At 37.9% G+C, this 13,613-nt stretch overlaps 1 protein-coding gene across 1 annotated transcript in view; it reads left to right on the top strand.

Annotated features, from left to right (window-relative positions):
* rdx (radixin) overlaps positions 1–13,613 on the top strand; it is a 43,906-nt gene that overhangs the window by 19,373 nt on the left and 10,920 nt on the right. Inside the window, exons 3-10 of the mRNA XM_002937962.5 lie at positions 1,190–1,273; positions 2,142–2,237; positions 4,148–4,422; positions 6,035–6,118; positions 6,557–6,703; positions 8,275–8,371; positions 10,502–10,665; positions 12,698–12,828. Of these exons, the coding sequence (XP_002938008.3) occupies positions 1,190–1,273; positions 2,142–2,237; positions 4,148–4,422; positions 6,035–6,118; positions 6,557–6,703; positions 8,275–8,371; positions 10,502–10,665; positions 12,698–12,828 (1,078 nt within the window). The remainder of the gene's footprint in view (positions 1–1,189; positions 1,274–2,141; positions 2,238–4,147; positions 4,423–6,034; positions 6,119–6,556; positions 6,704–8,274; positions 8,372–10,501; positions 10,666–12,697; positions 12,829–13,613) is intronic.

Here is a 13,613-nt window from a genome sequence, read left to right as displayed (position 1 = left end):
ACCTAAAGCTTTATTTAATTAAAGGATGTGTGTGTGCAATGCTATTCTGCTTTCCAGTATGTTCAGTTAGTAGTAGTATAATTTACACACCATTTGTTATGCTTCATTAAACCATATTAAACAGGCCATGCATATTCACATGGTTGGCCAGTAAATTGGAATAGAGGGTCATATCTTAGCAGAGATACTATCTGCCAATGCAGCATTTTAGACTATGTATACGTCCAAATTGATGGTCTCCCTAAACATTATGTGATTCCGTTGGATTGTCGCAAATCCCAGAGGGACTATTGTAAGATGCCAAACACAGCCACTATTGGGCTGCTGTAGGTCTGTTTGAGCCACTGTGTACTTGAAATGCATGGGCCTATTTTGAATCCCAGTCTGGGCCTGATTGGCTCCACCAGATGTTGATCAGACTGGGATGAATATCCCATCAGGTGAAGATCACATGGAGCTAAAGGTGCTATCCTCAACTGGTCTGCAAGGGACCCCCCTTGTAACTTGTTCTTTGGGACAAGGGGTTAAGCTGTCATCAAAAGACCTCCAACCAAAATAGCACAACAGCCACTGATCTCTGTGGTGGGCGATGGCCCTGAAAATGCTGTCATGGGCATATTGTATTCATTTGTTTTTTTACTTTAGGAAGATCAGTCATTTTTACAAGTAGATAGGATTTCAGTGTTTACCTTTTGTAGTATATTTAGATACTCACTTGGAAACCCAGCGTTTTGTAGTTAATCTGACTTCTGTTTTTTTAAGTAAATAATTGTCAGTGATCCAAAAAAAAATGAAACAACTTGGGTTTAAACCAACTGGAAGGTATCAGTTGAACTTATTTTTATGCTTTGTGGCACACGCAGGGTGGTACATATGACAAAATAATTCTACTTTCTGTGTTTTTTTTTTTTTTTTTAATCTGATGTGACTTTTGATGGTATTGCAGCTGTCTGTATGGTGTTTTTATCTGGGTCACTAAGCCAGTCTGGAAGGCTTCTTAGGTTTTTGCGGCTGATCGTACATAAACACATACCTATGAGCAGGTTATACGTGAGGAATTGATATTACATAATAACATTTGCAATGGAAAATGGTGAAGATACATGTTTTTATGTTCATAGGTTAACTTGAATTTTTGATCATGTTATCAATCATATATTGATTCTGTTTTTTCTTCTGTTTTGTGTAGATCAATGTACGGGTGACCACCATGGACGCTGAGCTGGAATTTGCTATCCAGCCAAATACAACAGGCAAACAACTGTTTGACCAGGTAAAATTGCTTCATTTCATATAAAAAACACACTTGTTTTAAAGCAGATTTTGCAGGCACTGTTTTGCTGACCTAATATAGTTTTTTGTAAAAATGTTGCTATTTAAAGGACAGGTTTAAAGCCAAGCCTTTGTCTCATGTGACATTATCCTTAAGCTGGCCTTTTTGGGACAAGGACCCCTCAGTGTGCCGATGCACTCCTTTTCCCGATGGGATTTTAAACCAGCCTGATTGACATCTAGCCAACATTGGCAAGCATTTGGCCACCTTTAGACCTACAAGCAGTGTATATGGAGCCACAGCGCACAGGGGTTACACACTCATTTTAGGACCTTTTTATACTTAAGGGATTGCTGGTGGCCATAGGGAGCAAGAAGGTGGGTGCAACTTGGCATAGACAAAAACCAAATCAATCATATTAAAGTATATATAAAGCAGGAACATATTTTCCAGTGCTGAACATGTAGGAATTCTACTATAACTGTGCTTAGGTTAATGCATCCTTGCAAAGAACATTGTTTTTGACTGAACTTCTCATATTATGCAAAAACTATTAAACAGTCATACTTGTGCATGGCTCCTTTTTTTCTTCTTTGTAGAAAGTCTTTGCTTCCTTGTCAGTAAGTTTTACAAGAAAATAAGATGTTTTTGAATAGGGTGTATCTTCCCTCGGCCTAGTGTCACCCAGGTGGGTTAGTAGGTTACGTGTTGCTGACTGGATTCATTGGTGGCTATTTTGCTCCCAGTAGATACAATGAGACTTATTTTTGATCCTTTTCTTACAGCAACAACTAATATCCCCATGTCACCTGTGCCTAAATGGAGAGAAAAGATGTAATTGTAACATTGACTTACTCTTGCCTTTTAGGTGGTAAAAACAGTCGGTCTGCGTGAAGTGTGGTTCTTTGGGCTTCAGTATGTGGATAGCAAGGGTTACTCTACATGGCTAAAGCTCAACAAAAAGGTTTGTTGTGTTTTTCTTTCCCTTTCATTATCTTTCCCTTTGTTCTTTCTGCAGTGCTCTTTGATTGTATTTATTAGACGTCTTTTCATTAGGGACATTAGGTTTAATGCATTTATTTTTAGACTTGCAGTTTGCAGGCACATGTGTTTGCCATAGTAGGCTCGCTGAATGAATGTGTTCTCGATTATGGCCTGAAGAATTATCTGCTAGAAGGCTAAGCAAAATGTAAAGTGTGTGGTGAAAGAAGTAGAATGAGTAGGTGCTGGATGGGAAGGGTGAAAATAATATAAGAAAGAATGAAGAGGAAAGAAGAACAAGGAGGAAGTGGGATGGAATATAGTAAGGGTCTAGGTGGGGGGGACTGGGGGTGGATAACGGTACAAGAGGATGGCTGGCAAGTGCAAATTCCAGGGTGAGGGTGGTTGGACAAAAGGGTAAAGTTGAGCAAGTGGGACAAGAAGGGTGTAATTATGTTGGAGGAATACAGGATGCTGAGGGTGTGGGCAAGGCACAGGGGAAAGTAGAACGGATAAAGGGTCATTTTCGTAATTTGGATCATCTTGGTTTGTGTGCTAAAAATGCATTTAAACTATAAACAAACCCAATAGGATTGTTTTGCCTCCAATAAATATTAATTATATCTTAGTTGGGATCAAGTACAGGTACTGTTTTATTATTACAGAGAAAAGGGAATCATTTAACCATGAAATAAACCCAATAGGGCTATTCTGCCCCCAATAAGGGGTAATTATATCTTAGTTGGGATCAAGTACAGGTACTGTTTTATTATTACAGAGAAAAGGGAATCATTTAACCATGAAATAAACCCAATAGGGCTGTTCTGCCCCAATAAGGGGTAATTATATCTTAGTTGGGATCAAGTACAGGTACAGGTATAGGACCCATTATCCAGAATGCTCGGGACCAAGGATCTTCATACCTTAAGTCTACTAAAAATTCAATAAAATATTAATTAAATCAGTAGGACTGTTCTGCATGAAATAAGGATTAATTATATCTTAGTTGGGATCAAATACAAGGTACAGTTTTATTTTTACAGAGAAAAAGGAAATCAATTATAAAAATCTGAATTACTTGATTAAAATGGAGTCTATGGGAGACGGGATTTCCGTAATTCGGAGCTTTCTGGATAATGGGTTTCCGGATAAGGGGTCCGATACCTGTACTGTTTTATTATTACTGACAAAAAGTAATCATTTTGAAAAATGTAAATTATTTGATTATAAGGGAATCTATAGAAGATGACCTTTCTGTAATTTGGATAATGGGTTTCTAGATAACGGGTCCAATACCTGTAGTGGTTTTAGTCCACAAACCGTATTCATTGAAGTTATGTTAAACAAGGGGGGTTTGCTGCCTTTTTAAAATAATTCTGTCTATAACATTTTTATTAAAGGTGAACTTCACTTTAATTAGGCAATGTAAGACTTATGGGGGACAATTGCTCACTTTTCCAGATTCAGATTTTTAGTGTTAAAAGACGCAGAAAAGAAGTTGCAACGTTTCAGAAATGTACTATGTGTCTAAATGGCTAAAAATCCGAATTAGACAGTTTGCCAGCTAAAACCTGCCAAGATCATGTAGAAGTTAATGGCAGATGTCCCTTCTCTTCCCTGGGGGATCATTCTTTGGCTTTGAAACTTTAGAGATTTGGGATTTTTACCATTTTTACTCAATTCAGAGGAGTCACAGTTGTCATGTGAAGTCAGAAAATCCTGAATTTATCTTGCGCCGACTTTCATTTCAGATTTTTTAGTAGATGCCAGACATTCGTGGAAATGAGTTAATTCAAATTTTAAGAAAAAAAAAAGAGAGAAATGTTGGAGTTTTAGTAAATCTGCCCCTTAATGTCCACAGACTGATATGCACTTGTATTTATTTGCTTTCAGGTAACACAGCAAGATGTTCGAAAAGAAAACCCTCTCCAGTTTAAATTCAGAGCAAAGTTTTTTCCAGAGGACGTGTCGGAAGAGTTAATCCAAGAGATCACCCAGAGACTTTTCTTTCTGCAAGTTAAAGAAGCCATATTAAATGATGAGATTTACTGCCCTCCTGAGACGGCTGTCTTGCTGGCTTCCTATGCTGTTCAAGCCAAATATGGAGACTACAGCAAAGAGGCCCATAAACCTGGGTACCTGGCCAATGACCGACTACTTCCACAGCGGTAAGTGATTGGGAAGTATTAGTAGCAGGAGGTAAAAAGTCTTGTGCCTGCTTACTCATTTCATTGAAATGGCCCATAATTCTTCCTCATATTGATTCCAGTCTGTGAAGATGACTAAAATGAAATGTATTGGTGCTTGTCCTCCTTTGGGAAGGTTAATACTATTTCAGCTTTCAGACAATGGCTTGAGGTCGCCAGGAGAGATCTGAAAGGATAGCTATTAAACCAGTTTGCCTTTATAAATCTGCCAGACTGTATTTGTCCTATATTTCGTTCGCTTACAGATTTCCCTTGAGATTACACTGGTTATTCCTACAAGGTCTAAATGTTTGATTAACCCACATTCTGTTTACATTTAAATATGATTTGTTAAATTCACCTGCTAGTTATCATATTATTTATAAAGCTCTGCACAATGTGCTGGCAATATATAAATGAATGATCAGGTTGATGAAACATACCAAGATGTCATATGGGGAGCCCCTCCCATGTTTTCCCGCCTAAATGTGACGCCAGCACGTCCAAAATCAACTCCTGACCACCCTCATTAGGAATGTGTGACTAAGCAATAGTGTTTGTTTGGTAAATATTGCTTGGAGACTTGCTGGAGAGCTTTTACAGGCAACAATCAAGTGCCAGCTTATAATTTTAATAAGGATATTAGAGTTCACATGGAACTGGCAATATTGTTAATAGGTATGTTTGAGGCAAGGATAAAGCCTACAATGTTTTAGGACATCTTTTCCATTTATTCAGTAATTAAAGATTCAGTTCTAGCAAGACTTAGCCAGCATATGGAAGCAGGTTTGCTATTACTGCCAAGTAAAAGTGCCCATACACAGGCAGATTTCAGCAGCCAATTCAGGCCCTTCAGACTGATTCGGCAGTTTATCTGCTCGTGTATGGGTACCCCCCCAATTGGCCTACCCAACCGATATCTGGTCTAAAATTGACATTGGATTCTTCCCGTCGGATCAGGGACCTCATCGGCTCGTTGTCTTCGGGCCGATGACCTATGTACCCACAATTTCAATTCGAATGAGACCGATATCGCCCACTGTCTGTGGGCATAGCGGGAGACGAACTGCTTGTTTGGCAACCTTGTCATGTATGCCATGTATTGCCACTTTAACTCTCATTAGCTGCAGAGTAATGGGTATTTTTGGAGTGGCAAATGGCAAGGAGCTTAATTGTTATGTAAGTGCATAACTTGGTGCCCAAGCCATTGTTTACTAAGGCAGCTGAGTATTGTAATTTGGAAAATCACAGATTTCAGATCACCGATAATATTATAATGATATAAGTATAATAAGAAGTAATATGTTAAAAACATGTTCCTCAATATACCCGCACAGGTATATTTTCTGTTAGTGGATAAATGAACTTGTTTGCAGAGTGGATTCCTTCTGTTAATGGCCAATTGAAATGCTAATACAGAGCAGTATCTTTTACCCCCGTGGCACTGGAGCACAACAATCATTACACTGATCTATGTGGGGTCTGTCCGTGTGCAGCATGTCTGCCCTGACCTTGCATTGAACTTCACATCAGTTATGGCCTCTCTTTATTGTTTTTATGATATGGCAGCTCACATGATATTATTTTTGTTTAGCGTTCTGGAACAGCATAAACTGACAAAAGAACAATGGGAAGAAAGGATACAGACTTGGCATGAGGAACACAGAAGCATGTTAAGGTACGGCACATCCAGCTGAGTAATTCTATATGCCGAAACTGCGGGACTGCTTAGAGTATTAAGCCTTTGCACAATCAAATCCCCTGTGTGCTCTTATAAACTGGCGTCTTGTTCTTAAATTGGGAACTTTCATAGTTAGAATATTTCAGACAGACTGTATTGATTGTTTAAAAATGAATATCTGTTCTTCAGATAAGGTTTTCAGTTTTTATTTTTGAGGCATCCGTGTGCACCCATACTGTTGTGTTTCCATGGATCTTCTTTATTTATAGTTGCACCCAGTGCAGAAATGGCTACTTTTATTTAAAAATGTAATGCCTTTAAAAAGGCTTGTCTGTTAAAAAGTCTAGCCCCCTGTTAAGAAGATTTGCAATAGGATAATCTTAATCCTGTTAATATCTCACTTGGAACATTTTTATGCCAATTGTGTATTCCCAGGGAAGACTCTATGATGGAATATTTAAAGATTGCGCAGGATCTGGAGATGTACGGTGTAAATTACTTTGAAATAAAAAACAAAAAGGGAACAGAGCTCTGGCTGGGTGTCGATGCATTAGGTCTGAATATTTATGAGCACGATGACAAGTAAGTATAGGAATCTTTTCTATATTCTTTGAATATCATTTAAGCTTGTATTGTGCCATATACAAGGGGTCCTTATTAACACTAGAAGATAGGAAACTGCTATGTGTTATAGAATTAACTGACAGAACTCGCCCAGAATTCACTCCGTTTAGGCACCTATAGCCTGATCTTAGTCACATCTGATCTTAGCGCTATATCACAGATAAGGCTGATGCCACACGTGGCATAGGGCTGATTTTTTCGGCAAGCAAAAAACCGCTTGCCGAAAATTCAGCCCTATGCCTGCTACTTGTGCCTGCACCCGAAAGAATGGAATACGCTCGGGTGCAGGCAAGACTTTGCATTCTCTCGCGTTTTCATGCGTATATCGGCTACATGTGCCTGCACCCGAGCGTATTCCATTCATTCAGGTGCAGGCACAAGTAGCAAGCGTAGGGCTGAATTTTCGGCAAGCGTTTTACCGCTTGCCGAAAAAATCAGCCCTACGCCTCATCTGGCATTAGCCTAAGCATCCTTTAGGCTCCTATGTGTGACGTAGCCCTTAGCATGGCCCACAGGTGCTTATATATATATATATATATATATAAAAAAAATACCCATCACTGGACACTTAAAGTGGGTTTATCCTTTATACGTGTGCTGTACATGTGCCAGTTGCTGAATGGGAGCTGTCTGGACCAAAATACAGCCTTTGTGAAAGTAAAGTCTTATGCCACCATTTTTATTGCTGTAGATCCAGTTGAATGGGATTTTACTCCCTTTTTAAAGATGTGTCCAGTTGTAGTCAGAGGTCTTTGTCATGCAGGTAAAAGAACCCCAAGTAAAAACACTTCAAGGAATGCATCTGCTTTCCTAAGCAAAGAATGCATTTATGAGTGGGTACCCTCTGTTCTGTCATAGGCATTGGCAGTGAAAACACCACTCATGCCATAGCCCTTAAACATTTGTCATCTAGTCTGTGTTTTTTTTTTTTTTATTTTAAGTAAAGTGTTAGTGCAACAAATCAGAATAAGTCACTTGTTGTAGCATTGGGGTTTCCTATAGACTTTTATTGTAGTGAATTTCCCACAGTTTGAGAAATATTTTTGAGAAAAGTCAAAAGTTTTCAGGGTGTTTTTTTAGATTGTTGGTAAAAGTTTTCATAAATCAAACAGCAAGGAGATTGCAAAATGTTATGAGGAAAAAACAATTCAGTGTTTAATTATGATATGTACCATAAGTGGAATGAGAGATTGTCAGGGGTGTCCTTCACTACTGAAAATATATCCCTCATTCCCAGTATAAACATAATTTTCTTGGTAATGTGGGCCGAGGTATTTGGCCGAGGTATTTTGAAGTAGAGTTTAAATAGACACACATGGGTTTGGTGCCTCATTTTCTTCTGCTGTGGGTTAGAAATGAAGGCCTCAGATTTGTGTTTGCTAACATGTATTTATAATTCACTGAGGCTGTAATTGTAGAAACATGTTGGTCAGGGAATGTGCAATTTACTTTGCTCTCTGCACCCTGCTATTTTAACTTCACAAATGCTCTGGTGCCTGTTTGTAATTTTTTTTTTCCTTTTCCTTAAGGTTGACACCTAAAATTGGATTTCCATGGAGTGAAATCAGAAACATTTCATTCAATGACAAAAAATTTGTTATAAAGCCGATCGACAAAAAGGCTCCGGTAAGATCTGTTTATTGTGTATTTATACTACTGCTACAGTATATTTCTGCTGTCTGCCCTTAAATGATCATATTATGCCAGTTACTTTGAAAGTTCATGTTATGGAATTTTTGGGTGTTTATACACTCGCACATATATACAAAGACACACACACACACACATATACAAAGACACACACATAATTCAGAAAGGCGGCACTGCCTTTTGACATTTATTGTAGAATCAAGCCATGACGTGAAGAAGGCAGATGCCTCTGGAATATTAATTTGACATGTACAGGTATATGGGACCTGTTATCCAGAATGCTCAGGACCTGGGGGTTTCTGGATAAGGGGTATTTCTGTTTCAACATTAAATAAACCCAGTAGATTTGTTTTGCCTCCATTAAGGATTAATTATATCTTAGTTGGGATCAAGTACAAGGTGCTGTTTTGTAATTGCAGAGAAAATGGAAATATTTTTAAATATTTTCAATTATTTCATTAAAATGGAGTCTATGGGAGATGGCCTAATTCAGAACTTTCTGGATAACCAGTTTCTGGATAATAGATCCCATACCTGTATATGATTTTATAATACATGTAATGCTAAGAACAGAGTCTTCTGCCAATCAGAAAGACTCCATTGGATGGTTACCATGGGTACAGTCCTCTTACAATGGGTCTGCACGGCTTTACCATGTAATCTGATTTCTGATATCAGTTTAGCCCAACACTTGTGTTGCCAAATGGATTTTTCTCCAGATGTAATATAGCTATTCCAAGGCATAAACCCTGAAAATGGACACGTTTTCTTTTATAGGCAGCAAAAGAACAGTATAAAGAGAAATGAGTGTGCATAAGACCACCCAGGCAACCTAGTATGTTGAAACAAATTGTCACCTACCCTAAACATACAATAGATTCCCACAGACTTGGATGCCAGAGATAATCCTTGCCTTGCACAGCCGTAGCAATTGGTACTCTGTGAACTATAGAATGCAAAAATAGAATGTGCCAAAATGACGTCTGTGAAACATAATGATTAAAACCTGCAGCTTGGCTCCATTTCTGTCTTTTAAAAAATGGGGAAATAAAGTAATCTGATCTGAGAGTTTACACTATAAGGCTAAAAAATGATGAAGGGGAACCAACTTCTAAACCACACAACACAGAAACCCCTAATATACCTATCACTGTAATCTGTTCCTTCAAAATCTATGAATAAATACCATTTTTATGTGCAGAAATCCAGCTGCAAAACAGTTCTTCTCTTTCTGCATCATTTCAAATCCTGGCAGGGGAGGAGGGACTAAAACACTGATGTTAAAGGAACAGTAACGCCAAAAAGTGTATAAAAGTAACTAAAATATAATGTGCTGCTGCCCTGCACTGGTAAAAGTTGTGTGTTTACTTCAGAAAGTCTACTATAGTTTATATAAATAAGCTGCTATGTAGCCATGGAGGCAGCCATTCAAAGGAGAAAAGGCACAGGCACATAGCAGATAACAGATAAAACACTATTGTATTCTACAGAACTTATCTGTTATCTGCTATGTAACCTGTGCCTTTTCTTCTTTTTTCCAGTTTGAATGGCTGCCTCCGTGGCTACACAGCAGCTTATTATATCAATTATAGTAGTGTTACTGTAGCAAACACACCAGTTTTACCAGTGCAGGGCAACAGTGCATTATATTTTTATTACTTTAAAGCTCTTTCATTTTTTGGTGTTACTGTTCCTTTAAAAATTGTAACAACTTCTCCACAGCTTACAGACAGCATGCAGGAACTACATAACCCACAATGCATTGCACTGTGATGTTCCTTTCCTTTTATTGACATTATGTGTGTGGGGATTAGGAGGATGCAGGCTGAGGACAGATGACTACTGTTAAATTTTATTTGAGTGTCAAAGTAGTGAGCCAGATCAGCAGGGGAACAGGGGGTGGGGCTTAGGGAACTGTTCCAAACCATATTATTACATTAAAAATCATGTTAAGGCTGCATATTTTTAATTGCTGTATATTACAAACTAACTTGAAATTATGTTTACTTTTCAAAACGCTTAAGTTGTGTTTGGGAGGAGTTCCCCCTTTAATGATTTTTTTTCTTTCTTTACCTAACCTATATGTACCTGCTGTTTATTTCTTAGGACTTTGTCTTTTATGCACCCCGTCTAAGAATCAATAAACGCATCCTGGCTCTGTGCATGGGAAACCACGAGCTTTATATGAGGAGAAGGAAACCGGACACAATTGAAGTCCAGCAGATGAAAGCTCAGGCTAGAGAAGAAAAGCATCAGAAACAGCTGGAGAGGTAGTGCCATACACCTTTAGCTTCTCTCATATTCCATTATAGAAATTAAAAAGCAAAGCATTGAATTCATCTTTAAAATCTCACCTCTTATAGGTGTGGTTTTGCGACTACCAAAGGCATCAAATATGTGTTTACTCTAGATATCTCCTTTATTGGCATTCATGGTGGGAGTCTAACATTTGAACCTTTAATAAAAGGACAGGCTGGCACAAACTGCACAACAGTAGAAAAAATGCAGTAAAATAATTATCTGAATGTATCTACGTTGGCAGAAAAAAGTATCAAGGGGCACTTAAACCTGGCTTATGATCTTATAGGAGTTATCAAAGCTGATTATGTCAAGTTTATGTCAAGTAGGAATTTACAGCAATTGTGATAAATATCTGGCACAGCCCATTTTTGAGATCAGTAAGGAGTGCTGTTATTTATACCACTTTACGGGGGCCTTTACGGGCTGACCTGACACAGTTTTAGCCTATGGACAAGTTTACTTGTTGCTAAAATGCTTATTAAAAAGGATGTAGACATTAAAAATTAAATTTTGCCTAATGAAAGAAATTCTAATTGTAATTCCAATATATATTCATTAAATATATTAAACGGTTACAACGTTATCTCTAAATGTAATTGCATTTGAAAGCATTAATTGTGTCCCTTTTGTATACTACTGGTTCATGAAGCATCACAGGTGTGTATAGAAATAGGACAGAGATAATACTTTCAGCATCACTTTACAGGGATATCTGATCCAATTTTTATTTTACAACCACGGCCTGGTTGCTAGGTTAAATTGGACCCTATCAACCAGATAGGTGCTGAAATTACAAACTGGGGAGCTGCTGATCAAAAAGCCTAATAATTTAAAAATCATTAAAAAATAGACCAATAGCAAATTGTCTTAGTATAATATAGAGAGTGCTATTCTATAAGTTAATTTCAAGGTAAACTAGCCCTTTAAGTAGGCAAAATTGTATTTTTGGTTTACATGCCCTTTAATGAGTAAAGGAAAGATTTTCTGGTACATCTCTTTGCCCAGGATTTCATATGACTTGGTTTCTTTTTATAGCACTTGTATTTATTACTCTAAAAACCTGGTATGTTTTGCTGTCCTGAGAGGGATAGAGAATTAGTTTGGAGCAAAAAGAATGTTAAAAATGAGTTTGATTTATCATTAAGTATAAGTTAAGATAACAACATTTCAATTATTATTCTCTATGAATGGATGGAGATAAAGACACAACAATTATAAAAGGAAGACTAGTATTATTTTCTGCAGTTGTGTGATTTGGAAAATTCCCTGCTCTCTGCCTTATTGCCTGGTTTGGTGCAGGAGGGGCATAGGGGTGAGAGCCTTGCATTAATTAGTCTGGGGTGGAGCTATTAATCAGCTCAGTGTCTGTATGAGATAATGAATAGCTCCCAGGATGTCCAATAAGCAAGGAGTTTGGGATATTCTGCATCAGATCCGTTTCCTCCGAGTTCTGCTTCCTTTATATGAAGACTTGAATTCTGAAGCCAATGTAACTCTATACAATGATGCACAATCGGGACTGTGTGGATCTTCCATGCCAACGGGTGAGCAGATTAGAATAGATTATGTAGTGCAGAGCTAGTCTGCCTTGGTAACTGCTCATCTTGTGTGCTGATCAGATTTGTTAGTGATAACATTTAACCCCGACAAAAACACCATTCCCAGGGTATGAATATTTCACTTATTTTTCAGGTGCATTAGTGCTGTTATGGCAGTTGCAGTGCGTATGGTATACACTGTTACAATGTAAATGCTACCTACAGAGGTAACACAGAGCTCATACCTACGGTAGTGGCCAAATGTATTGCTGACAGATTCAAGCTCCTGAGGATACTGTGTTCATTTGAGAAAAAATAAGCTGTTTCCTAGGATTATAAGAGAACGTAGAAAATTCTGCACGTGATAACCTGACGGAGCTCTGTGCCCCATAATGCCAGTTCTTAGGGCTGCTATTGTGAATGTGACCTATTTTCTGACTTACATGTGACTCCCATTGTTTAGGGCACAGCTAGAAAATGAAAAGAAGAAAAGAGAAATAGCAGAGAAGGAGAAAGAGAGAATAGAACGTGAAAAGGACGAACTTATCGAACGCCTCCGGCAAATCGAAGAGCAAACACTAAAAGCCCAGAAAGGTAATGGGGCCCCTTTGAAGAACTGAAAACTGTTAACTTGTATGTGTTGTTTTTTCATCAACTTCTGCCTTTTAAAGACTTTCTACTTCTTTCAGCCACTGGGAGTTGTAGTTCAGCAGCAGGCAGAACGCTACACTTTGCACACAGCAGCAATATATAACTGTTCTGCTGTGTATGACCTATAACTACCAGCACTTATCTGCAGCCTTTGGCTAAAAGGGTTAGTCTAACTAATCTGAACAGACATAAGGTGTGAATTGTCCTGCTGTATGATAAACACTGGTATTATGTGCAAGGCATGTCTTTGTATAATGCAATTGGATTATTTTCTTTAAAGACTTTTCGTTTTGTTGACTTTTTTCTTATTTTTTTTTGTTTTAATTCATTTATATGTGCTTAAATGTGGGGAATACTTAGAACAGAATACTAAGGGAAACTGGGACAGGGTTAATGGGATGTATATTTGTTTGCTTAGCTGGAGGATTGAGCAACAAACAGGTAATTATAGCTGTATAGTCTTCACATGTTTCTCAGTCATCCTAAGCAAATACCTGCCCTTTAAAGCTGATTATGCTCTTGGCTTTTAAGAGAGATTTGCATAATCATATAGCAATCTTAAACAGACAATAGAGAGAGACAGAGAGAGTAACTGATTGAAATTCTGTATAATGTTGCATATACTCCTAATATATTATATATATATATATATATATATATATATATATATATATATATATACTTGAACAGAAGGACCGCTTCACACAGGACTTATGAAGAAATATCGT

Source organism: Xenopus tropicalis, chromosome 2 (assembly GCF_000004195.4).
Source record: "Xenopus tropicalis strain Nigerian chromosome 2, UCB_Xtro_10.0, whole genome shotgun sequence".
Lineage (NCBI taxonomy): Eukaryota > Metazoa > Chordata > Amphibia > Anura > Pipidae > Xenopus > Xenopus tropicalis.
This window is presented reverse-complemented; position numbering and strand designations above follow the sequence as displayed.